At 48.6% G+C, this 24,986-nt stretch overlaps 1 protein-coding gene across 2 annotated transcripts in view; it reads left to right on the top strand.

The window, feature by feature from the left end:
• KCTD19 (potassium channel tetramerization domain containing 19) overlaps window positions 1–24,986 on the top strand; it is a 35,127-nt gene that overhangs the window by 2,688 nt on the left and 7,453 nt on the right. For both annotated transcript variants that reach the window (XM_089320242.1, XM_008257451.4), the window contains exons 2-7: window positions 134–430; window positions 16,972–17,122; window positions 17,713–17,904; window positions 19,354–19,485; window positions 21,507–21,717; window positions 22,782–22,942. In XM_089320242.1, the coding sequence (XP_089176368.1) occupies window positions 146–430; window positions 16,972–17,122; window positions 17,713–17,904; window positions 19,354–19,485; window positions 21,507–21,717; window positions 22,782–22,942 (1,132 nt within the window). In that variant the 5' untranslated portion in view covers window positions 134–145. The remainder of the gene's footprint in view (window positions 1–133; window positions 431–16,971; window positions 17,123–17,712; window positions 17,905–19,353; window positions 19,486–21,506; window positions 21,718–22,781; window positions 22,943–24,986) is intronic.

The following is a 24,986-nucleotide window of genomic DNA, read 5'->3' as shown; positions in this document are numbered from 1 at the left end:
TACAGTGACTTCCGTAGGATTTTCTATACATAAAATCATGTCATTGCAAACAGAGATGGTTTTATTTCTTCCTTTCCAATCTGGATGCTGTTTTATTTCCTTTTCTTCCAAAGCTCTTTTCATCTTCCTTTAGGAAGAGCCCGGCATGCCTCATGAATCAGCAGAGGATTTGTTTCATTTCAATGTTGGGGGCTGGCATTTTTCAGTTCCCAGAAGCAAACTTGCTCAGTTCCCAGACTCCCTGCTATGGAAAGAAGCTTCAGCCTTGACGTCTTCGGAAAGCCAGAGGCTGTTCATCGACAGGGACGGCTCCACATTTAGACACGTGCACTATTACCTCTACACCTCCAAACTCTCCTTCTCCAGCTGTGCAGAGCTGAACTTGCTCTATGAGCAGGCGTTGGGTTTGCAGCTGATGCCTCTGCTGCAGGTAAGGTTCTCTTTTCTTCTACCATGTCGGATTTACCCTAAATGTGTCATTTTACATGTTGCTTGTGAGATGACCCTCTAAGTAGGCAAGTTTGTTAAAGTAATAAGCAATATACTGGAATTACATGTTCTTTTTTTAAAAAAATTTATTTGAAAGGCAAAAATAGAGAGGAGAAAGAGAGATGGAGAGAGAGAGAATCTTCCATCTACTAATTCACTCCCCAAATGGCCGTAATGGCCAGGGCTGGGCCAGGCTGAATCTAGGAACCAGGAGCTTCTTCAAGGTCTCCCTCGTGGGTGCAGAAGCCCAGGCACTTGGGCCATCTTCTGTTGCTTTTCCAGGTACATTAGCAAGGAGCTGGATCATAAATGGAGCAGCCAGAACTCAAACGGGCACCCATATGGGTTGATAGTCCCACTGGTAGAAGCTTAACTGTCTATACCACAATGCTGGCCCCAAATTGCATGATTGCATGTCCCATCCCTCCCTCCCTCCTTTCATTCCTTCCTTTCTCTTTCTTTCTTTTTATTTTTTTTAAAGATTTATTTATTTGAAAGTCAGAGTTACACACAGAGAGAAGGAAAGGCAGAGAGAGAGAGGTCATCCATCCACTGGTTCACTTCCCAGTTGGCCGCAATGGCTGGAGCTGCGCCGATCTGAAGCCAGGAGCTGCTTCCAGGTCTCCCACTTGGGTGCAGGGGCCCAAGAACTTGGGCCATCTTCTTTCCCAGGCCATAGCAGAAAGCTGGATCAGAAGTGGAGCAGCCAGGACTTAAACCAGCACCCATAAGAGATAGCTGACATTGCAGGCAGCAGCACCCGCTGTGCCACAGTGCCAGCCCCAGATTGCATGTTCTTAACAAAGAATTTCATCCTAACTCTGCTTTATCTATCTGTAGTCACCATAGACCTGGTATGGGACTGTCCCATGAGAGGGTGCCCTTGGTTCCTGAAAATCCTATTCTGAGCTATTTCTTGTTTTTGTTGTTGAATTTTTAAAGGAGAAAGCTTTAGAAATGGTGGGATTTGCCATGTGTACTATGAGGTTTAAAATCTAAAATATTCATCAAGAGTCTTACTTCTCATTGTGCTGGTTAGGTCCATAATATTTACTTACAGCAAAGCAAAAAAAATTTTCCAAACTGTAGAATCTTTCAATGCAGTTCAGTGCACCAGCAGCTCTGCCTCCCCACCAGCTCTCAAGAAAATTGAGCTAGACCCTGTGTGGCTGGGTCATAGAGGAAGGAAAGAATTTCATGGTACATGTATTTATGGATACTACTTACCAAAAATAATTGTTTTCTTGTGAAATGTATTATGTATTTGGAAATCAAAAACCCCTACCAAACTCCACTGAGGCTGTTTCAGTATTCTTTTCTTTCCTTTTATTCTCCCCCAACCTAATCACTTGAGTTTAAATTTTTTCTACTGTCCTGGAAATGGAGAACTAGAATTGCTTATAAGTGGTTTCAAGACCACTTGAATGGCCTGGCCTGTCAGGATTGCTGATGGCTATATGCCAAGGCACCATTTTATGGGGAAAGGGTAGGAGTACCTTGTTCATTACATGAAATTAAAGAAATCAAGGCAATTTTTAGAAGAACTGTTTTATAGAATACAAGCCTTATTATGCAAACAGTTTATTAAGTCCGTTAATCTATTTGCTGTCTTCACTTTCCAAATTGAAACAAAATCTATCTGGGAAGCAATATCTAAATAGGAGGCAACAGCACAGAGGCCAATGAATTGGTCCAATGCTGAAGTTCTCAGCTGGGTGAGCAGCAGAATTAGAAAAATCGTGTGGATCTGCATCCCTAAAACAGACTGGAACAAGTGCTAATGCTTTGAAAATGGTATTTTCAAAGAAATAAACATTTGGGCTGGCCCAACTGAAGTGGTATTTATTCACTGAAACAGAGTGTAAATACAGCTGGGAACCACAGCCGCCGCAAGCAGCTCAGCAGCCTCACACATTCCTCGCGTTCGCGTGTATCCAGATGTTCAGGTTTTTGACTAAATGAACACTTTACTAAGAGAAAAAGGAGTTTGCCAATTCTTAACCTGAAGACCTTTCTCAGGCAGCATACTTTACTGCATGTAGCCAATATTTCTTGAGAAAATTCTGGATTCTAGGTATTATTATTATTATTATTATGGGCTTCAGGGAAAAAATGGTATGATCTAATCAAATTATAATGCAAGCTGGGTATGTGAGTCACATGTGTAATTTAAAATTTTCTAGTGGCTACTTAAAAAACAAGATGGATTTATTTGAAATGCAGAGTTAGAGAGAGGAGAGACAGAGAAAGAGAGGTCTTCTATCTGTTGCTTCACTCCTCAAATTGCTGCAACAGCCAGAGCTGGGCCAGGCTGAAGCCAGGAGTCAGGAGCTTCTTCCTGGTCTCCCGTGTGGATGCAGGGGCCCAAGCACCTGGGCCATATGCTGCTGCTTTCCCAGGCATATTAGCAGGGAGCTGAATAGGAAGTGGAACAGCAGAGGATTGAACTGGCATCTGTATGGGATGCCAGCATTGCAGACAGTGGCTTAACCCACTGAGCCACGGTGCCAGGCCTTTTTAAAATTTTTTTAAAAAGGTGGCCACATTTTCAAATGTTAAGAAAAAAAGGGTGAAGTAGGCATTTAGCCTAGCAGTTAAGACATATTGTCATGTCATATCAGAGTGCCTGGGTTGAAGTCTTGACTTCCTGCTAATACAGACCCTGAGAGACAGCATGTGATGGCTCAAGTAGTTGGATCCCTGCCACATATGTGAGAGACTTGCATTGGATTGTTGGTTCTTAGTACTTTTTTCTTTTCTTAAAGATTTATTTATTTATTTGAGAGGCAGACTTACAGAAGAGAGAGGAAGAGACAGAGAGAGAGTTCTTCCCATCCACTGGTTTACTCGCCAAATGCTCTCAACAGCCGAAGCCAGGCTGATCTGGAACCAGGACTCAGGAGCTTCCTCTGGGTTTCTCGTGCTGGTGTAGGGGCCCACACACTCGAGCCATCTTCCACTGCTTTCCCAGACCATCAGAAGGAAGCTGGATCAGAATTGGAGCAGCCAGAACTTTAACTGGCACTCATATAGGATGCTGCCACCACAGGTGGAAGCTTAGGCCACTACACCACAGCTACGGCCCCTCTCGTTCTCAGTTTTGACCTGGCCCAGCCCAAGCTGCTGTGGGCATTTGGGGAATGAGCCAGTGGATCAGAACTGTCTGTTTCTCTATCTCTATCTCTCTCCCTCTCAATTAAAAAAAAATTAATTTTTAAAAAATTTATTTATTTGAAATACAGAGTTACAGAGAGAGGTAGAGACAGAGAGTGAGGTCTTCCATCTTCTGGTTAACTCCACAAATGGCCACAAGGGCCAGAGCTGAGCCAATCCAAAGCCAGGAGCCAGGAACCTCCTTTGAGTCTCCCATGTGGGTGTAGGGGCCCAAGAACTTGGCTTGTCCTCTGTTGCTTTCCCAGGCACTTTAGCAGGGAGCTGGATCGGAAGTGGAGCAGCTGGGACATGAACCGGAGCCCATATGGGCTGCCAGCACTGCAGGCCAGGGCCTTAACCTGCTGTGCCACAGCACTGGCCCCCAAAAAAGTGAAATTAATTTTAATAATATATTTCATCCTATATATTTAAAATATTTTGTACATCTACTTGAAAGGCAGAGTGACAGAGAGAGAGATCTTCTATCCTCTGATTCACTCCCCAAATGCCCGCAAGAGCAGTTAGGTGTAGCTGAAGCCAGGAGCCCAGGACTCCATTTCAGTCTCCCACATGGGAGAACGCTAAATGAAAAAGGAACAAGTCATGTGGATGTATGTGGAAAGAACTTCCAGGCTTTAGGAATGAGAAACAAATGCACTGAGGTTAGATTAGCTTTCTAGAGGCCAACATGGAGGCCACTGTACGGTGCAGTAAGAGGGAGGGTGATGCCAAAGGTAGATAGTGAAGTTGAAGGAAGCCAGATCTTGCAGAATTTTGTAGGCCACAGTGAGGAAACAGAATTTATTCTGGCCGGCGCCATGGCTCAATAGGCTAATCCTCCGCCTGCGGTGCCGGCACACTGGGTTCTAGTCCTGGTCGGGGCGCTGGATTCTGTCCCAGTTGCTCCTCTTCCAGTCCAGCTCTCTGCTGTGGCCTGGGAGTGCAGTGGAGGATGGCCCAAGTCCTTGGGTCCTGCATCCTCATGGGAGACCAGGAGAAGCACCTGGCTCCTGGCTTCAGATCAGCGTGGTGCGTGGGCCGCAGTGCGCCGGCCACAGCGGCCACTAGGGGGTGAACCAATGGAAAAGGAAGACCTTTCTCTCTGTCTCTCTCTCTCACTGTCCACTCTGCCTGTCAAAAAAAAGAAAAAAAAGAAAAAAAAAGAATTTATTCTAAATGTTATAGATTGTTTTAGAAGTATTTAAAGGTAGAGGTAAAATGGTCACAATTAGGTTTAAAAAAAAAATCATTGAACCTTGGCTTAGGCCATAGCTTCTCAGATATACCACCATAGCTTTGCAGTACAGACTCATAAATTACAGCATATGGGTTGTTTACCTTTGTAATCATGTGGCTACCTGGTAGCTATGGCTCCTCACCAGTGTCTGGCATTGCAACATATTATTATACTGTTCAAAATCCAAAGTTCAGTTTCTACTGAATATGATTGCTTTTACACCTTTGTAAAGTCAAATCACTTTAAGTTGAATCTTTGTAAATCAGAGACTGTAATAAAAAAGGCAATAAATGGTGTTAAGGATGTGGAGAATTTGGAACTCTCCATACACTGCCAGTGGGAATGTAAAATTGTACAGCCTCTTTGGAAAACAGTATGGTTTTTTTGTTGTTCCTTAAAAAGTTAAGTATTGAGGCCGGTGCTATGGCTCAAAAGGCTAATCCTACGCCTTGCGGCGCCGGCACACCGGGTTCTAGTCCTGGTCGGGGCGCCGGATTCTGTCCCGGTTGCCCCTCTTCCAGGCCAGCCCTCTGCTATGGCCCGGGAGTGCAGCAGAGGATGGCCCAAGTGCTTGGGCCCTGCACCCCATGGGAGACCAGGAGAAGCACCTGGCTCCTGGCTTTGGATCAGCACAATGCACCGGCCGCAGCACGCTGGCCTCGGCGGCCATTGGAGGGTGAACCAACGGCGAAAAGGAAGACCTTTCTCTCTGTCTCTCTCTCTCACTGTCCACTCTACCTGTCAAAAAAAAAAAAAAAAGTTAAATATTGAATTACCATGTAACCCAGTAGTTGCACTCCTAGATATATATCTAAGAGAAATGAAAACCTATGTCCTCACAAAATTTTATAGATGAATGTTTATGGTGGCTGGTGTCGCGGCTCACTAGGCTAATCCTCCGCCTTGCGGCGCCGGCACACCAGGTTCTAGTCCTCTCTCACTGTCCACTCTCACTCTGCCTGTCAAAAAAAAAAAAAATAAATAAATAAAATAAAAATAAAATAGATGAATGTTTATGGCAGCATTGCTCACAAGAGTTTTAAAAAAAAGTGGAGGGGGCAGCATTATTTTGCAGTGGGTTAAGCTGCCTGCTTGACACCTGTCATCCCATATCGGAGAGCTGGTTTGAGTCCTGGCTGCTCCACTTCTGATTCAGCTTCCTGCTAATGTCCTTAGGAAGGCAGCAAAAGATGGCCTTGTTACCCATGTGTAATACCTGGATGGTGTTCCTGGATCCTGGCTTCAGCTTGTGCCAGTCCTGGCTGTTGCGGCCATTTGGGAAGTTAACCAGTGGATGGAAAAATCCCCCCCCCCTTTCTGTCCCTCTCTCTCTGTTTCTGTCTCTATGCGTGTGTGTTTTGAAGATTTGTTTATTTATTTGAAAGGCAGAGTTACTTCCTAGGGCTGGGGCATAAGGTGGGAAGGATGGGTAAGCAAAAAGACAGTTAAGTGTTAGTAGGTACCTATATTTTTTCTTTCGGATAGAATTGAAATTTATTGTGGTGGGCCAGTGCCGCGGCTTACTAGGCTAATCCTCCGCCTGTGGCGCCGGCACCCCAGGTTCTAGTCCTGGTTGGGGCGCCAGATTCTGTCCTGGTTGTTCCTCTTCAGTCCAGCTCTCTGCTGTGGCCCGGGAAGGCAGTGGAGGATGGCCCAAGTGCTTGACCCTGCACCCGCATGGGAGAACAGGAGGAAGTTCCTGGCTCCTGGCTTCAGATCGGCGCAGTGCGCCGGCCGTAGTGGCCATTGGGAGGTGAACCAACAGAAGGAAGACCTTTCTCTCTGTCTCTTTCTCTCACTGTCTAACTCTATCTGTCAAAAAAAAAAAAATATTGTGGTGATGGTTGTACAACTCTGTGAATATACTAAAAACATTGAACTGAACACTTTAAATGAATAAGTTTAATAGTATGTGAAATGTGTCCTTTTCTTTGTTAAAAAAAAAATTCCTTGGCTGCTGGCTTGATATTAGATCAGATCTCTGAAACTTCAGTCCCTGGGCCAAATGCAGTGTATTCCCTTTTTTGTGTAGGTAAGAATAGCTTTTACATTTTTAGATGATTGAAAAAAATCAAAAGAAGAATAATATTATGAGGTATGCAAAGAGTAGATGAAATTCAGATGTCAGTGCGGTTGATAAAGACTGGAATACAGCCATGTTCGTTGTCTTGTCCATAACCCCCCTCAAGCTGCAACACAGAGCTGAGTAATAAGATAACAGGGCCCATATGGCTAGCACAGCCTAAAATATTTGCAATTTGATGGTTTACAGAAAAAATTTGCTGACCACTGGCCTAGACTCTCGAAGGGCAAGGGAAGAGCAGAGAAACCAGTTGGGAGTTTCCTGTATGGGACCAGCTTGTGGCGCAGTGGGTTAAGCTGCTGCCTGAAATGCCTGCATCCCATATGCACTGGTTCAAGTCTCAGAGACCCTCTCTGTAACTCTTTAAAAACTAAATAAATAAATCTTTAAAATAAGTAAAGAAATAAGGAGTCTCCCATAGCATCCAAATGGAAGGTATTGGTGGTTTGATGGAAAGAATAATAGTAGACTTGGAAGCATTCAGACTCTGGATATGTCCTGACGGTAGAATTGACAGGGCTGGCTGATGGATTTTATGTAGGGTGAGAGCAGATAGACAACTCCTTTGTTCCTATCACTCAGAACATTGGATTATAAGGAATGTACAGGGTTAGGAGGAAAAAAATGAGAATAGGATTTGAGTGTGCTATGTGTGGGAGTCAATGAAAGCATTTTAGTGCAGATGGTGAGGAGGTGCTGGCTATACAGGTCTGGAATTCATATAAATCTGAGAGTCCTCAGAGCTGATGTGTGGATCCATGAACTGAATGTTTAGGGATGTTGTGTGTTGTTCACAGGGGAGATAGAAAGTAGTCATTGCAGGTCTGCACATTAATATCACAGGGCTTCCTGATTCTTTCTTCGTAATTTGGAAAAGCCATTTTTAACCTAGGAGTAAACTGCTCTGAGCTGTTCACAAGCCATTGGCCTGGTTAGGAGTCACAGCTGTTACTGCAGAGTGTGCAGTTTCCCTTCAGGATCACTCACAAGGGTTCAGGTTACTGGAAGACTACTAAATTCTCTTTACTTGCCCCTAGAAGTTTACTGAGGACATAGTATGTTGACAGTACATGCTATTTGTGTTAGTTCTCTCATTGCCTTCTGGGGCCTTCTAAGTTTGGACTTCAATTGCTCCACTTGTCAGCATTGTGCTACCAGTAAGCAACCCAAATATGCCTGCATTCCTTGTGCTTGAGGGAGCCTGGGAGTTTTACATGGATCACACAAAGGATGTCTTTAAGGAAATAGACGTGTGGCAGTCTCCCATTTCCTGTTAACTCGTGATGTGAGGACAGATTGATACTGTGAGCTTGGGAAGGAAGGAGACTCTAAACAGCAAATATTCATCCCAACAGTGTAGCTTGTCTGTGGGAATGAGTAAATGGATAGCTCAAGCACCTCGTGATGTGACAGGGCACCTCTCAGGCTGGCCCATCGGCTTGTCCTGGCTCACCTCCCAACACCTACACGGACCTATGTGTACCCATGGCCATGTCCACACTCATGCTGAAATTCAGCCATGTCCCTCAGCACCCCACATGCTCTCTATCCTTTTTCACTTGTTTCCTCTTCCTAGAATGATTCCCTTTAAGATTTGACCTAAACGTGGCCCACCAGAAGTCTAGCCTGACATTTCCAGGCTTAATTTTTGGTAGGATTTGTTTATTCAAAATTAACAGTTACAGAGAAGGAGAGGGAGAGAGAGAGAGAGACAGAAAGAGAGAGAGAGATCTTGCATCTGCTGGTTCACTCCCCAAATGGCCTCAATGGCTGGGGCTGGGCCAGGCTAGAACCAGAAGCCTGGAGCTTCATCCAGGTCTCCCACATGGGTACACTGCCTTCCAAGGTACATTAGCAGGAAGCCGGATTGGAGAACCAGTGCCCATAGGAATGCCAGCACTGCAGGAGGTGACTTTACCTGTTTTCCCACAGCACCAGCCTCTGTCTGTTTTCCTGACAGAGTTAGTTCCTCTATTACATCAGTGATAATTCTGTTTGGATTGTGTATTCCTACGTCTTTTTCCCTCACTGGACTGTACTCTATTCATGTTTGCATTCCTGGCATCGAAAACAGTAGCCAGCATTCACAGTTGTGTAGTAAACTTCAGCTGCTGGGGTTGGTGCTGCGGCATAGCAGGTAAGGGTGCTGCCTTTGACACTGGCATCCCATACAGGTACGGGTTCAAGTCCTGGCTGCTCCGCTTGTGATCCAGCTCCCTGCTAATTAACCTGGGAAAGTACTTGGGCCTCTGCCTCATGTGGGAGACCCAAAAGAAGCTCCTGGCTTTGGACCAGCCCAGCTCCGGCTGTTGTGGCCCTCTAGGGAGTAAACCAGTAGATGGAAGATCTCTCTCCTTCTCTCTGTCTCTCCTTGTCTGTAACTCTGCCTTTCAAATAAATAAATCTTTTTAAAGATCTGTAAGAACACGGAGTGAGGTGTTGAGGACGACCTATGAAGGCTGACCCCACCTGTGCAGTGGAGGGCAGGTTTGAGATGACTCCTTTGACCTCCAGCAGCAGTTCTGTACATCCTTTCGTTCTGCAAGCCCTGCTTCCCTTGAGCTTCAAAGCAGTGCCGGTCCTTATTGTCTTCACAAGACAGTCTGGGATTTGCAAGCTCCCCAAGCTCCTTTACCACCACATTCCTTCCATCAGAGCATAAAGCATCTCTGAGAACTGCTGCTGCTTTGGGAAAACCTCCATTAAGTCCCAAAGCTCTGCCAGCAGAGTTCACATGTCAGCCTTCTTTTGGCAAAGACACACACACACACACACACACACGCACTTCTGATTGACATTTTGTTTTCACTTGTATCTAGGCCAAAAATAACTTCATTTATCCTTGTGCTGATAATGAGCCATCTGAATTCAGGTCTGTGTTTCCCTAAAGAAATCCTCCCTCCAATAAGTTTCCAGGTCATGACACATAAAGAATAAAATTCCTAGAAGTAATATTCAAGCAGATGAAAGTGGACTTGAAGTCAGTCCATGGAGGACCAGCCACACACTGGGTAGCAACTTCAGTTAGCAAAGCCAAAGGGACTCTGGAAGCCCAGCTTCTCTGAAGTGTTCTTTTTCACTTATTCATCCATTCAACAAAAATGTACTGAGAGCCCATGAGCATTGTGCTGCAAATACAGCAGAGAACAAAGCTAGCAAGGTCCTTGAGTTCTTGGGAAGGTTGTATCTATTAGGGGAGACTCAAGGACCATAAATACATAAGTAGGTGAGGTGGCTGGGGAGTGCTGACTGTGGTTTCTTTTCTTTCTTTTTAAAGATTTATTTATTTATTGAAAGGCAGAGTTACAGAGATAAGGAGAGGCAGAGAGAGGGAGAAAGAAATCTCCCATCTGCTGGTTCACTCCCCACGTGGCTGCAATGACTGAGGCTGGACTAGGATGAAGCCAGGAGCTTCTTCCGGGTCTCCTACTTGGATGCAGGGGCCCAAGCACTTGGGCCATCTTTGCTGCTTTCCCAAGAACATTAGCAGGGAAACTGGATTGGACAAGGAGCAGCCAGGACTCAATCCTGTGCCCACGTGGTATGCTGGGCCTCTAGCCTGTAGCTTAACTCACTGCGCAACAATGCCCCTGTGAGTACAGGGCCTGTTTTTCTAGAAGTCAGAACAAGAATTGATTGAGAGAGTTCAGAAAACAGTCTTGTTAAGACTCCTGAGCCTGGTGCCACACTGGTTCCTCAGACTAGCATGTGGTATGGCCATACTGGCAAGGATCATGATCTTTCTAAATTTATTTCATTTTTTTCCTTTTTTTTTTTTTTTTTTTTGACAGGCAGAGTGGACAGAGAGAGAGACAGAGAGAAAGGTCTTCCTTTGCCGTTGGTTCACCCTCCAATGGCCGCTGCGTTGATCCAAAGCCAGAAGCCAGGTGCTTCTCCTGGTCTCCCATGCGGGTGCAGGGCCCAAGCACTTGGGCCATCCTCCACTGCACGCCCAGGCCACAGCAGAGAGCTGGCCTGGAAGAGGGGCAACCAGGACAGAATCCAGCGCCCCGACCGGGACTAGAACCCGGTGTGCCAGTGCCACAGGTGGAGGATTAGCCTATTGAGCCATGGCGCCAGCCTCATTTTTTTCCTTTCTTAAAAATTATTTATTTATTTTACAGGCAGAGAGAGGGATAGAGTGGGGCTGCGCTGGAACTAAAACTAGGAACCAGGGACTCAGTTGAGGTCTCCCATGTGATGGCAGGGACCCAATTGTTTGAGCCATCACCACTGCCTTCCAGGATTTGCATTAGTGGGAAGCTGGAGTCAGGAGCCAGATCCCATCATCTGTGGAACCCAGGCACTCTGTTGGTAGGGAATGAGGGTATCCCAAATGCCTGCCTCTGGTTTTTCTCTCTTTAAAGATTTGTCGGCCGGTGCCGCGGCTCACTAGGCTAATCCTCCGCCTAGCGGCGCCGGCACACTGGGTTCTAGTCCCGGTCGGGGCGCCGGATTCTGTCCTGGTTGCCCCTCTTCCAGGCCAGCTCTCTGCTGTGGCCTGGGAGTGCAGTGCAGGATGGCCCAAGTGCTTGGGCCTTGCACCCATATGGGAGACCAGGAGAAGCACCTGGCTCCTGGCTTCGGATCAGCGCGGTGCGCCGGCCGCGGCGACCATTGGAGAGTGAACCAACGGTAAAGGAAGACCTTTATTTCTGTCTCTCTCTCTCACTGTCCACTCTGCCTTTCAAAAAAAAAAAAAGATTTGTCAAACATACCTTACTAGGGAAAATGGGCCTGCTCACACTACACACTTGGCACATCTCCTCCCAAGACATTTGCACTGACATTACTGACCCACCCCTGAGGACATTGGGTACCAAACACCTCCAAGGGGAGATCTTGGGCCATCCTCAAGTGGGTTATTTATTGTCCTGGGCAGGATTCGGCCTCTTCCCCACCCCCTGCCCAGGTCCCTTCCCATATGGTCAATTTAGAATTGTTCCAGGGTACCATGGTTCTTCTAGTAAGAGAATCTTGGGGTTTGAATCTCCAGGTGAAGTGTCAGGATCAAGTTCCTATGATGAAATCAGCTTAGTGCCTTTTTAGAATGGTATGCTCTCTTTCAGGCTCTCCCTACCTATCACTTTCTCTTCTTGCTGCTTCAGCCATTGTTTTTCTTTCTTTCTTTTTTTTAAAGATTTATTTATTTATTTGAAAGTCAGAGTTACATAGAGAGAAGGAGAGGCAGAGAGAGTGAGATCTCCCATCTGTTGGTTCACTCCCCAGTTGGCCACAATGGCCAGAGCTGCACCAATCCGAAGCCAGGAGCCAGGAGCTTCTTCTGAGTCTCCCACGTGGGTGCAGGGGCCCAAGGACTTGGGCCATCTTCTACTGCTTTCCCAGGCCATAGCAGAGAGCTGGATCGGAAGTGGAGCAGCTGGGACTTGAACCAGCACCCATATGGGATGCTGGCACTGTAGACAGTGGCTTTACCTACTACACCACAGCACCGGCCCTAGTCATTATCTTTCTGTCCATTACCTTTCTTCCTGTCATCCTCTGTCCCTGTCTACTTTCCCCCTTGTCCCTCTCTTTCATAGGTCTTCCCTGTATCCTACAGTTCTCATTGAAATTGCAGTCTGTGGGCCAGCATTAGGGCACAGTGGGTTAAGCTTCTACCTGCAGATGCCAGCATCTCATATGAACACCTGTTTGAGTCTTGGCTGCACCATTTCCAATCCAGCTCCCAGCTAATGGGTCTGGGAAGGCAGTGGAAGATGGCTCGAGTGTTTGGGCCCCTACCACTCATGTGGGAGACCTGGGTGGAGTTCCAGGCTCCTGACTTTGGCCAAATGGCTGTTGTGGCCATTTGGGAAGTGAAAACAAGCAGATGGAAGATTGATGTTTCTCTTTCTCTCTCTCTAATCTGTCTTTCAAATGAACAAATAAATAAATAAAAAAATACACCTGGTTGCCCCTCTTCCAGGCCAGCTCTCTGCTGTGGCCAGGGAGTGCAGTGGAGGATGGCCCAAGTACTTGGGCCCTGCACCCCATGGGAGACCAGGAGAAGCACCTGGCTCCTGCCATCGGATCAGCGCAGTGCGCCAGCCACAGCGCGCCAGCCGCGGCAGCCATTGGAGGGTGAACCAACGGCAAAAGGAAGACCTCTCTCTCTGTCTCTCTCTCTGTCCACTCTGCCTGTCAAAAAAAAAAAAAAAAATTACATTCTCCCCAGTCTGTGGACCCTGCCCATTGTGATCCTGTGCTGGCTTTCCCTAGGTTTTAGGGTCTCAGCATCTTTGTCCATTTCATGAGCGCAGTCTACTTCTCTGCCAGCTGCCTCAGGGGTCCTCCATGTCTTTCTTTGCTTTTCTTACCAGAGGACCAAGCCCTCCAGCCCTCCACTTTTATTTCTTTCATGCAACCTGGCAGCTCTTAGCACTTGCTGCATGCTAGATTCTAGACTGAAAGTGGAAATGCATCAACCCAGCCCCTTGCCCCCAGGAGCCTCAGTACTGGGACAAGGAGAAACCAGAAGCAAACCAGAGGCCTGCAGAAGCAAGTGTGGGGCCATCAGGGGGAACAAAGGGGAAGATGACCCACTCTGGATTGGGGGGTTCCAGGCTTTTCTGGCAGAGAAGGAAGGAGAGGAGCACTCTGGACACAGAGAACAGCATGCATAAAGTTGGGGAGGCCTTGAAGAACCTGGTATATTTGTGGAGTTTTGTGGGGTCACTGTTGAAGAGACAAAAATGAAAGAAAGGTAGGAGATGAAGCTGGAAAGGTAGTCTGGGATCTGACCACCAAGAAGAAATTAAGATATTATTTCCTTTAATCCTTACGACATCTTTCAGATTTTACTCTTCATCCTACTTTGCATGTGAGGAGCCCGAGACTTGGAGATGTTCTGTGACATATGGGAGGCAGCTAGTCAAGAATAGTGGTCATGGCTTAGGCTACAGAATCCAGGGTTCCATTCCTAGCATTCCATTTACAGGAATAGTGCACCCCAGGGTAGCCGCCTGCATGCCATGGTAACTAAGAAAGCAGAGATCCCCTTCCAGGGCTGTAGAAAGAAATCTTAGGGTTCTTTGAGATCCAGAAACTTCATAACCAACACTGGCTCTCATCTCAATGCATGTAAATTGCTGGCTTTCACGTCTGTCTTTTCCTCCAAGCTGAGAGGTCCTTGAGACCAAGCATGGTGGCATGTGACTATGTCCTTGGTGATGTACAAAGCGTATTTTCAAATGGATGTGAGACCGTCTTCCAGTATTCCATGCATCCACTGTCTTCCCCATTCCTCAGTGTCCCAGGAGAACACTCCTGGTGACCTTGCCATTGCCCAGGCCTCCCATCAGTGGAAGAGGGACTTGCTCCAGCCATCCAAAGTAGAGAAGGCTGTCTGACTTTGGTCTACCTTTTTTGAAGGCCTTAAGCAATTATGGGGTTGCAGTATATAGCTGTGGCCACCAGGGGACTCTTCTCAATGCTCAAGGCTCCCAAGAGCAACTCCACTAGGGTTTCTTTCTTTCTTCTTTTTTTTTTATTTGACGCCGCCAGCCAGTTACAAAATCTTTGACCCTCTGCTGCCTCATCAGTAAAACCAAGAGTTGTGTCAAGGTAAGTGAGCAAATGTGTGTACAAGAGCTTTGGAAAATGTAGTACCCTCAGCCGGCGCCATGGTTCAATAGGCTAATCCTCCGCCTTGCAGCGCCGGCACACCGGCTTTTAGTCCTGGTCGGGGCGCCGGATTCTGTCCCAGTTGCCCCTCTTCCAGGCCAGCTCTCGGCTATGGCCCGGGAGTGCAGTGGAGGATGGCCCAAGTGCTTGGGCCCTGCACCCACATGGGAGACCAGGAGAAGCACCTGGCTCCTGCCTTCGGATCAGCGCAGTGCGCTGGCCGCGGCGGCCATTGAAGGGTGAACCAACGGCAAAAAGGAAGACCTTTCTCTCTGTCTCTCACTGTCCACTCTGCCTGTCAAAAAAAAAAAATAAAAAAAAAAAGAAAAGAAAAGAAAAGAAAAGAAAGAAAGAAAGAAAGAAAATGTAATACCCTGGCCAGCGCTGCGGCTCACTAGGCTAATCCTCCACCTGCGGCACCGGCACCCCGGGTTCTTGTCCCGGTTGGGGCGCCGGTTAAGTCCTGGTTGCTCCTCTTCCAGTCCAGTTCTCTGCTGTGGCCCAGGAAGGCAGTGGAGGATGGCCCAAGTGCTTGGCCCTGTACTCGCATTGGAGACCAGGAGGAGGCATCTGGCTCCTGGCTTCAGATCGGAGCAGCGCGCCGGCCACGGCCATTTGGAGGGTGAACAAACGGAAGGAAGACCTTTTTCTCTGTTTCTCTCACTAACTCTGCCTGTCAAAAAAAGGATGGATGGATGGATGGATGGAAGGAAGGAAGGAGGGAGGGAGGGAGGGAGGGAGGGAGGGAGGGAAGGAAGGAAGGAAGGAAGGAAGGAAGGAAGGAAGGAAGGAAGAAAGAAAAAGAAAGAAAGAAAGAAAGAAAGAAAGAAAGAAAGAAAGAAAGAAAGAAAGAAAGAGAGAGAGAGAAGAAAGAAAGAAAAGGAAAGGAAAATATAGTACCCTGCACCAATATGAAACACTTTCATTATTACTTGATCTAACAACTTGGATCTCTCCCCAGATTAGGATGTGCCCAGTTAATAAACAAATCATAGTGATTGTAATAGGTCAGAAAGGATTTTTTTTTAATTATGAAAAGGAGGGGTGGGCATTGGTGCATCAGTTAAGACGCTGCTTAGGCCACCTGCATCCCAAATCAGAATGCCTAGGTTTGAATGCAGGCTCTGTTTCTGATTCCAGCTTCCTGCTAATGTGCACTTTGGGAGGCAGCAGGTGATAGCTTAGGTAGTTGCATCCCTGCCACCCATGTGGAAGATCCAGATTGAGTTCCCAGCTCCTAGCTTCAGCTGGCTGAGCCCTGGCTGTTGTGGGCATTTGGGGAGTGAACCTGCAGATGGAAGATCTCTTTCTCTGTCTGTCTGTCTTTTTTATTTTTAAGATTTATTTATTTATTTGAAAGAGTTACAGAGTAGGGGAAGGAGGGAGAGAAAAAGAAAGAGAGATTGATTTTCCATCCACTGGTTCACTCCCTAAATAGTCAAAATGGCCATAACTAGGCTGATCCAAAGCCAGGAGCTTCTTCCAGGTCTCCTATGTGGGTGCATGGGCCCAAGCACTTGGGCCGTCTTCAGTTGATTTCTCAGGCACATAACAGGGAGCTAGATCAGAAGTGGAGCAGCTGGGATTTGAACGGGTACCCATATGGTATGCTGGTGTCATATCCCCAGGTGCTAGCCCCTGCTTCTTTGTTTCTCTGTCTGTCTTTCAAATAAATAAAATATTATTGAAGAGAAATGATAGAAAATATCAAGGTTTCTTTTTTTTTTTTTTTTTTTTTTGACAGGCAGAGTGGACAGTGAGAGAGGGACAGAGAGAAAGGTCTTCCTTTGACGTTGGTTCACCCTCCAATGGCCGCCGCAGCCGGCGTGCTGCGGCCCGCGCACCGCGCTGATCCGATGGCAGGAGCCAGGTGCTTCTCCTGGTCTCCCATGGGGTGCAGGGCCCAAGCACTTGGGCCATCCTCCACTGCACTCCCTGGCCACAGCAGAGAGCTGGCCTGGAAGAGGGGCAACCAGGACAGAATCCGGCGCCCCGACCGGGACTAGAACCCGGTGTGCCGGCGCCGCAAGGCGGAGGATTAGCCTAGTGAGCCATGGCGCCGGCCTAGAAAATATCAAGTTTTTAATGATTAAGTAAAATTGCTGTTTAGATTATGCAAGATAAAATTACTATTACTTGACCTAAACTTGTAACACAAAAAGATATTTCAAAAATCAGAAGAATAAAAATTGTCACTGGGATTTTGAATATTAGCATGTAATCCTATAAACCCTACATTCCAGCATAGACTGTGTGATTGACTAGATTTATTTCATAGTACTTCTACCAAAGTAGGTTGTCGATTATCTTTCCAGGTGTTCGTTGTAGAAACAACAGATACTTGGTTTCTATTTTCAAGGCAGTAATCTTCTCTATCTAACAGACTCTAGATAATTTGAAGGAAGGAAAACACCATCTCCGTGTGCGGCCTGCAGACATACCCGTGGCTGAGAGAGCATCTTTGAACTACTGGCGCACGTGGAAGTGCATCAGCAAACCCTCAGAGTTTCCGATAAAAAGCCCAGCCTTCACAGGTAGAATCAGGGACAGGCCGCCCCTGCCCCGAAGTCCATACCAGCTTCCCCTCTCCTCACCCTAACAGAACAGGCTTCCATCCACAGAGTACCTTGATTTCAGAGCCAATTCTGGATGATTTCTCTATTTATCTGTCATCTCCTTGGGCCTCCTACCTGCCACGTGTCCTCTCCATGGCTGTTTGTCCACCAGAACTAAGCACCTTCCTCCATGTTCATTGTCTACTTACTAGTTTCACTTGGACAAGGCAGGGCTGCCTTCTGCCCCCTCCTAGTAGTCAGGGAAGCCTCTAAAGTTACCTCCCACCACTGCACAGAAATTTTACCAAATGGCCACTGTTGATGAGTGCCTTGGGACACGGGAACAGGGCCTTCATGATTACTGATGGGCTTTGAGCTTCCAGGAGAGCCAAAAGACCTGTGGGTCACAGTAGTTGGCTTGCTCAATTAAAAAGAAGCAAATGGGTACATGAATTTAATGACATTAATTTGGGTACATAAACCAAACTGTCACAACATATCCCACTGCTGGGTTCTGAAAGTCCTGACCTCTAGGAGGTGGTGAGACCCCCCTGTATATTCTCCTCTAGGTCTCCATGATAAGGCGCCTTTGGGGCTCATGGACACACCGCTGTTGGACACAGAAGAGGAAGTGCATTACTGCTTTGTGCCCCTAGACCTGGTAGCCAAGTATCCGAGCCTGGTGACTGAGGACAACCTGCTGTGGCTGGCTGAGACCGTGGCCCTGATCGAGTGCGAGTGCAGCGAGTTCCGCTTCATTGGTGATTGCTCTGTCCAGGGGTGGTATAGGGGGCGGGATGATAGGGCCCAATGGCTCTTCCCACCAGGCACCCCACAGAACCCTGTTTGGTGCTCAGGGCCTTGGGAGCTTCCCTGAGCAGAAGGGGAGGAAGCATAACAGAGGCTTCCAGGAAGAAGCAGATTCTAGCATTAGCTCCCACTGAGCTTGGCTGGGGTGGCCTGGCTGGAGAGAAGCATTAGAAGGTACCAAGGTGTCAAGGGCCATAGGAGTTGATGTGATGGACTCAGTGCTGAGCTGGACTCCAAAGTCAGCTTCTCTTCCCACCCTGTCTGAAAGTATTTAGCCAGGCTCCAGGCCTGAGTTCCTTGCACCATAAAATGAGGAAATGGAATTGATTTAAGATGGTCCCTCCCTGCCTTCCCTTCCACCAAACTCAAAATAAGAGGCAAGGAGGGTGGATGGAAACAGGTTTCTAGGAGCACTGTAGCATGGTTGGCTAGAGCTAGTGGCCTGAGGAGTGATGGGATCTTTTATCAGACTGAGTGACCTCCCTGACCCCAAGATTATGCTGCTGAATGAATTGGGCAATAAATGCACTGGATGCACAGGGCCCAAATGCCTGGAACCCCAACCATTCTTTTTCACAGTGACCTAGCAAGTCTGCTTCTCAGTCTCCAAGTTGATTGACACAGGTCGTTAGCATTAGCTCCACCTCTGCCTCCTACACTTCAGTCCAGACAGGGACAGACTGCAGGCACCACATGCCAGCCCAGTCTCCACTGGGCCCTCCTTTCTAAGCAACAAGACAGCTCCCTCTTTTGCAATGACCTTTTGGGTCAAGATTCACAGGGTAAGTCTCAGGGCCACTGTGCTCACCTAGAGGGCTTGGCATGGGAAGCCACGCCCATGGACTCAGACAAAGGAAAACAAAGTAATTTGGGATTTTTCATCTTGAAAACAACAGACTACAAACTAATCTAAAATCAGGTATGTTTAGAATTGTTTCAGAACAGGGAGAACCTGGGATGGATTGCAGCACCTCAAACCCAGCTCACCATTAAGTCAGGAATAACTATTTATTTATTTTTTTTAATTTAAGATTTACTTATTTATTTGAAAGTCAGAGTTACACAGAGAGAGGAGAGACAGAGAGACAGAGAGGGAGATCTTCCATCCGATGGTTCACTCCCCAGTTGGCCGCAACGGCCGGAGCTGTGCCGATCTGAAGCCAGGAGCCAGGAGCTTCTTCCAGGTCTCCCACGTGGGTGCAGGGGTCCAAGGATTTGGGCCATTTTCTACTGCTTTTCCAGGCCATAGCAGAGAGCTGGATCAGAAGAGGAGCAGCCAGGACTAGAACGGCGCCCATATGGGATGCCGGCGCTTCAGGCCAGGGCATTAACCTGCTGCGCCACAGCGCCGGCCCCAGGAATAACTCTTTAATTCATCTTGTTTCCCATTGCTTTTCAAGTGAATTTTCTCCGCTCCCAGAAGATTTTGCTACCAGATAATTTCTCCAACATAGATGTATTAGAAGCAGAAGTGGAAATTCTGGAAATCCCTGAGCTCACTGAAGCCGTAAGGCTGTACCGGATGAACATGGGTATGTGGCTGGCAAGCTGTGGCCTCCTCTGACATTTGGGCAGCCCAGGTTTGAGCTGAAAAGCTGAGAGCAAACATCTCCACTCCCGCAAACCACTGTGGGCTTTAGGCAGTGACAACAGCAGGTGTTCTGGCTGCCTTAGAATCCAAGAAGAGGAATTTCAAACTGAAGCCCTGTGTGCCCTCCCTGTCTGCTCAGCACTTCACTGAGTGGTAGCTGGCAGCTAACCAGGGGCCCAGGGAGCCCGGCCCAGCCCGGAGCAGGGGAAGCCCAGTTGAGGTGGGGAAGCCAGGCCAGAATGTCCTGGGGAGGGAGGCTGGGCCTGAAGGCAGGCTTCCAGGGGCCAGGCTGGGCTGCCCTGCTTTAGAAGGGATGAGCACCCATCTGGGCACAGCTGGAGGCCCTGGGGACGCTTGGGCAAATTTCCCACCAGTGCTTCCACTCTCCTGCCCAGCAGTAAATTCCCTTGCCCTCCACCTTGCAACCCTGGCCACCGTGCCTGTTCTAGTCTGTTCCAGACACTTCCTGACCATCCAGTGCAGGCTTTGTGCTCCCATCTCTGCCTCATTCCAGTTTACCCCCTTCCCTTTTGGTTTTGATTTGTCCTTTTTCATCCCATTTGCCAACTCCTGCACAACTGCGAAGGCTGCTGCACATATTGCAGGGAGCTAGCTACCTCCTAAGGCCTCAGCTGGCATCTGAGTCTGTGGACAACTGCCTTAAACGTGAGAGGCTGGGCCTTGTTATCATCAGACTATCATCCTGGGGGAGGTGGACAACTGCCTTACACATGAGAGGCTGGGCCTTGCTATCATCAGACTGTCATCCTGGGGGAGGTGGACAACTGCCTTACACGTGAGAGGCTGGGCCTTGCTATCATCAGACTGTCATCCTGGGGGAGGTGGACAACTGCCTTACACGTGAGAGGCTGGGCCTTGCTATCATCAGACTATCACCCTGGGGGGATACGGCCTTTCCTGATCTTCAGGCCCAGCTTTCCCACCCTCTGCCCAGGCAAATGGAGTCTCACCCAGCGTGGGGAGAGTAGTATCCTGTGCAGGCCTCCAGCCTGTCCCAGGGCCTTACAGTCCACTTAAGGGGTGAGCTAGGGACCATGGTGATCTGGGTAGACTGGTGTCTGCTCTGTGCGATGAGCGCAGAGGTGGGAGGAGCTGGGTAGGAAGGCTCTGGAAACTGGGCGGCACTCCTCCCACACAGTGTGGCTTAGACTTTTATAAAGCTTTATAACTAAGGCCAACAGCTCTGGTGGCCTTAGAGAGGGACAGAGCTGGCCTCAAAACCCAGAGCTGCCCATGTCTAGCTTCATAATTTAGGGTAAGGGACTTATTAATTAGCCTCCCAGGGCACAGTGTCTCTGTGGGCCAGTGATAGCACCATGACTCTTGTAGGTTGCTCTGAGGACAGATGATCCAGGAAAACCCCCAGCAGCTTGCCCTCCAGTCCCTGTTGCCTCATTTATCCAGGGGCTGTAAGAACTGTGCCCTATGCCCCGTGCCCACTGCAGGTGGCCCAGATCCCACCCCTGAGCCAGCCACCCGAATATCCAAGCAGAAAATAAACACTACCGAGTGTGTCTGCAGACAGTTCCCCTGAGGGTGTCAGCGAGAGGGGCTATGAGTTTTGAAGGCAGTAACACTCACTGGGTTCTGCACTAGGGTCACTGATCCCTACACTGTCCTAGTCAGAATGGAGCTTGGAACCCATGGGGAGTCCTGAAGAAGCTGGGGCTCAACGGCTGCTCAACTGAATTTTCTGAAATATAGGTGCTGGTGAGACTATAGATGAGTCCCCTACCCTGCCTCACCTCCTGACAGACAGTTTTGACCTCTAAGCTTGGCTGAACATACAAAAACATCATGGTGACTTGGAGACCCAGACAGGGAGCAGGCAAGGAAAGAAGCTGCCTCCAAGCCAAAGGGGCAGAAGGAGGAAGGGAGCTGCAGCCTGCAAAAGAGCTGTGACCACGGGGGTCAGGGAGTCCGCCTTTGCTCCCCGCACAGGTGGCTGTTCCCGGACCTCCTGCCCTCCCCCAAGCCCTGGGAAGGGGGGCCGTGCAGCCGGCCTGGAATCCGTGAAGCCACTGTACGTGATGGCCCTGGGGCTGCTGGTCAAGTACCCAGACTCCGCACTGGGACAGCTCCGCATTGAGAGCACGCTGGACGGAAGCAGGCTGTACATCACGGGCAATGGGGTCCTCTTTCAGCATGTCAAGTAAGGCCCTACGTGGGGACAGCTCGGTTCCATCAGGCTGGGTGCTGCCCTTCTCTAGACAGCCTGGGTGCTCTGCTGCAAGCCAGAGGGGCCAGCCCATCATTTACCTGCTCCCACTGCCACTACCAGCTCAGGACCTCAGAGGACAGGGCTTGGCTTCAGACTGTTTGATATTTCTGTTCTCCATTCCATTTCTCTGCTTCTAGCTCTGTGCTAGGTCTAAGGAACCAGATCCTAGTCAGACCCTGCGGCACTGGCTACCCCCTCATATGCAGACCCCTCTACAGAGACTTTGCGCCCATCCTTTGGAGGCACACTGAACTCAGAGGCCAGGGCCGGGGCATTCCCTTCAGGAGTAAGGCAGGCAGACTTCCCAAAAGAGGTGCTACCTGACCCCTGCCTTGAAGGCTGAGTTTAGAATGTTCCCATTTATGCAAGGGGTATGGATCCTAATCCAGTTTTATAAAAGGGTAAACTTCAGAAAAGTGCAACAATGCTTAGGGTCACTGAACATGAATATGCTGGCACTAAGGTGGAAGTGGGTATTCCTGAGCTCCTGGGGAGAGGACCAGCTGGCCCTGAACACTGTCTTACCCCTTTGGGCCCATACCATTATTCATCTCTCCCAGGGACATCCACCTTAAAGTCACAAAGGACAAGTGCCTTGGAAGAGGGGGGAAGGAGGGGAGGGGTCAGACCCCAGGGTCTTTCCTGGGCACACAGGCTGTTAATCTCTCAAGACCCCAGCAGGCTGCCACAGTTTTGGAAATGTCTTAGATGCCTATGGGGGTAGGAAGGGAGTGGCCTGGCCCTGACCTGGCTTCTGGACTCTGAAATGACCCAGAGCCTTGACGTGAGCCCATGTACAAGGGTTTTTCTGAAGTAGGTCCAGCTGGGTTCCAAAAGGCTGGGCCAGTGTCCTTCAAGGTATGGCCAGATTGCCAGTTAAATCGGGGAACCTGCCAAACTTGAGGTGGTGTTGACAGAGCATCCCAGACACAGAAAGGTCTCTCAGGGTATGCTGCTGAGTGAGCTTCTTTGTGACAGACCTTTCCTCTGGGCAGGAACTGGCTGGGGACTTGTCGGCTGCCCCTGACCGAGACCATTTCCGAGGTGTATGAGCTGTGTGCTTTCCTGGACAAGAGGGACATCACCTATGAGCCAATGAAAGTGGCTCTGAAGACTCATCTGGAGCCGAGGACTTTGGCACCCATGGACGTGCTGAGTAAATGAGGAGCTTCTGGGTTTTAATTTAGCACTGGGGCGGGTCTGGGGGCCTGGAGAGAAAAGATGAGTTGGGTGCAACCAGAAACCGAAGATGGGAGAGGAAGGGGAAGCCAACTGACATTTGTGGATTCTCCCTAAAGGGAAGCCTTCATTTTAAGTGCCCCCTCTCATCGCTAAGCCCACAATTACTCTTGGGCAGTATAGCCAGGGCTGCTACCCAGTCTCTGAGGCCCACAGGTCCCCAAGAAAACCTTGCTTTGCCCCCAGGTGCTGATTGTATATCTGGTTACACACCCTGCCCTCAGTACAAAGCTCAGTAGAAACTCACCCCTTGGGACTCTGTTTGCCTCTTGAATAAATTTTAAAAAATTATTTAAAAAAAAAATCACAAAAAAAGAATCCTGGGGCAGATATTTGGCCTAGCAATGAAAACACCAGTTAGAGTGCCTGTGCCCCTTATCAGAATACCCAGGTTCAATATGCTCCTTGGCTCTTAATTCCAGTTTGCAGCTAACGTAGCCCCTGGGAGGCAGTAGTGACAGCTCAAGTAATTGGGTTCCTTTCCACCCGTGGGAGACCTGGGTTCAGTTTCCAGCTCCCAGCTTCAGCCTGACCCAGTCCTGCCCATTTTGGGCATTTAGGGGGTATGAACCAGCTGCTGGAAGCGCTCTCTCGTGTCTAGCTGTCTCTTGGTCTTTGTGCTTCTCTCACTATAATAAAAAAAGAATCCTTATCTTTTAGGGATATCTGCTGAAGCATTTATTGATAAAGTGGCAAGATGTTTGAAATTTGCTTCAAAAGAACCTAGTAGGGTGCCAGCGTTGTGGCATAACTGGTTAAGCCACTGCCTGCAACACAGGCATCCCATATGAGTGCTGGTCTGAGTCCCGGCTGCTCTACTTCTGATCCAGCTCTCTGCTAATGTGCCTGGGAAAACAGTGGAAGATGGCCCAAATGCTTGGGCCCCTGCACCCATGTAGGAAACCTGGAAGAAGCTTCTGGATCCTGGCTTCAGCCTGGCCCAGTCCTTGATGTTATAGCCATTTGTGGAGTGAACCAGCAGATGGAAGATCTCTCCTCTCACTCTGCTTTTCAAATAAATAAATTGATTTTTAAAAAGAAAAAGAAGGCCGGTGCCGCGGCTCACTAGGCTAATCTTCCGCTTGTGGTGCCGACACACCGGATTCTAGTTCCGGTCGGGGCACCGGATTCTGTCCCAGTTGCTCCTCTTCCAGTCCAGCTCTCTGCTGTGGCCCGGGAAGGCAGTGGAGGATGAACCAAGTGCTTGGGCCCTGCACCTGCATGGGAGACCAGGAAGAAGCACCTGGCTCCTGGCTTCGGATCGGCGTGGGCACTGGCCATAGTGGCCATTTAGGGGGTGAACCAACGGAAGGAAGACCTTTCTCTCTGTCTTTCTCTATCTCTCTCTCACTAACTCTGCCTGTCAAAAAAAAAAAAAAAAGAAAAGAAAAAAAGAAAAAGGAAAGAAACTGGTCCCCAAACATGAAAAACAGGCCTAAATATAGTCACCCCCAGGGAAATAGTCATGGATTCATCTTCCCAGCACAGAGCTCCCAATATCCAGACATAGCTAGAAAGTTAATCTCAGAAGTGGCAAGGATTTGATGTGTTGACCCTAAAACATTAAAAAAAAAAAATATGTATTTGAAAAGCAGAGCGAGAGCGAGAGAGAGAGCGCTTCCATCTGCTGCTCATTCCCCAAATGGCTGCAATAGCCAGGGCAGGGCCTGGCTGAAGCCAGGAGCCAAGAATTCCATCCTGGTCTCCCACATGGGTGGCGGGGGCCCAAGTACTTGGGTCACCTGCTGCTGCTGCCTTCCCAGGTGCTTGAGTAGGAAGCTGGATCAGAAGCAGAATAGCTGGGACTTGAACCAGAACTCCAGTATGGCATGCCAGCATCACAAGTGGCCACTTAACCCACCACACCACGATGCCAGCCCTGACCTTATGATATTTACTAAACAATGGGCCCATCCAGAGGGACTCCTAGCTCCAGTCTGAGTGATCCCAAGAAAAGCTAA

This window comes from Oryctolagus cuniculus, chromosome 18, assembly GCF_051225735.1.
Source record: "Oryctolagus cuniculus isolate XC-2025 breed Fujian yellow rabbit chromosome 18, ASM5122573v1, whole genome shotgun sequence".
Taxonomy (NCBI): Eukaryota; Metazoa; Chordata; class Mammalia; order Lagomorpha; family Leporidae; genus Oryctolagus; species Oryctolagus cuniculus.
Note: the sequence above shows the minus strand (reverse complement) of the source record. Positions and strands in the feature narration are given on the sequence as shown.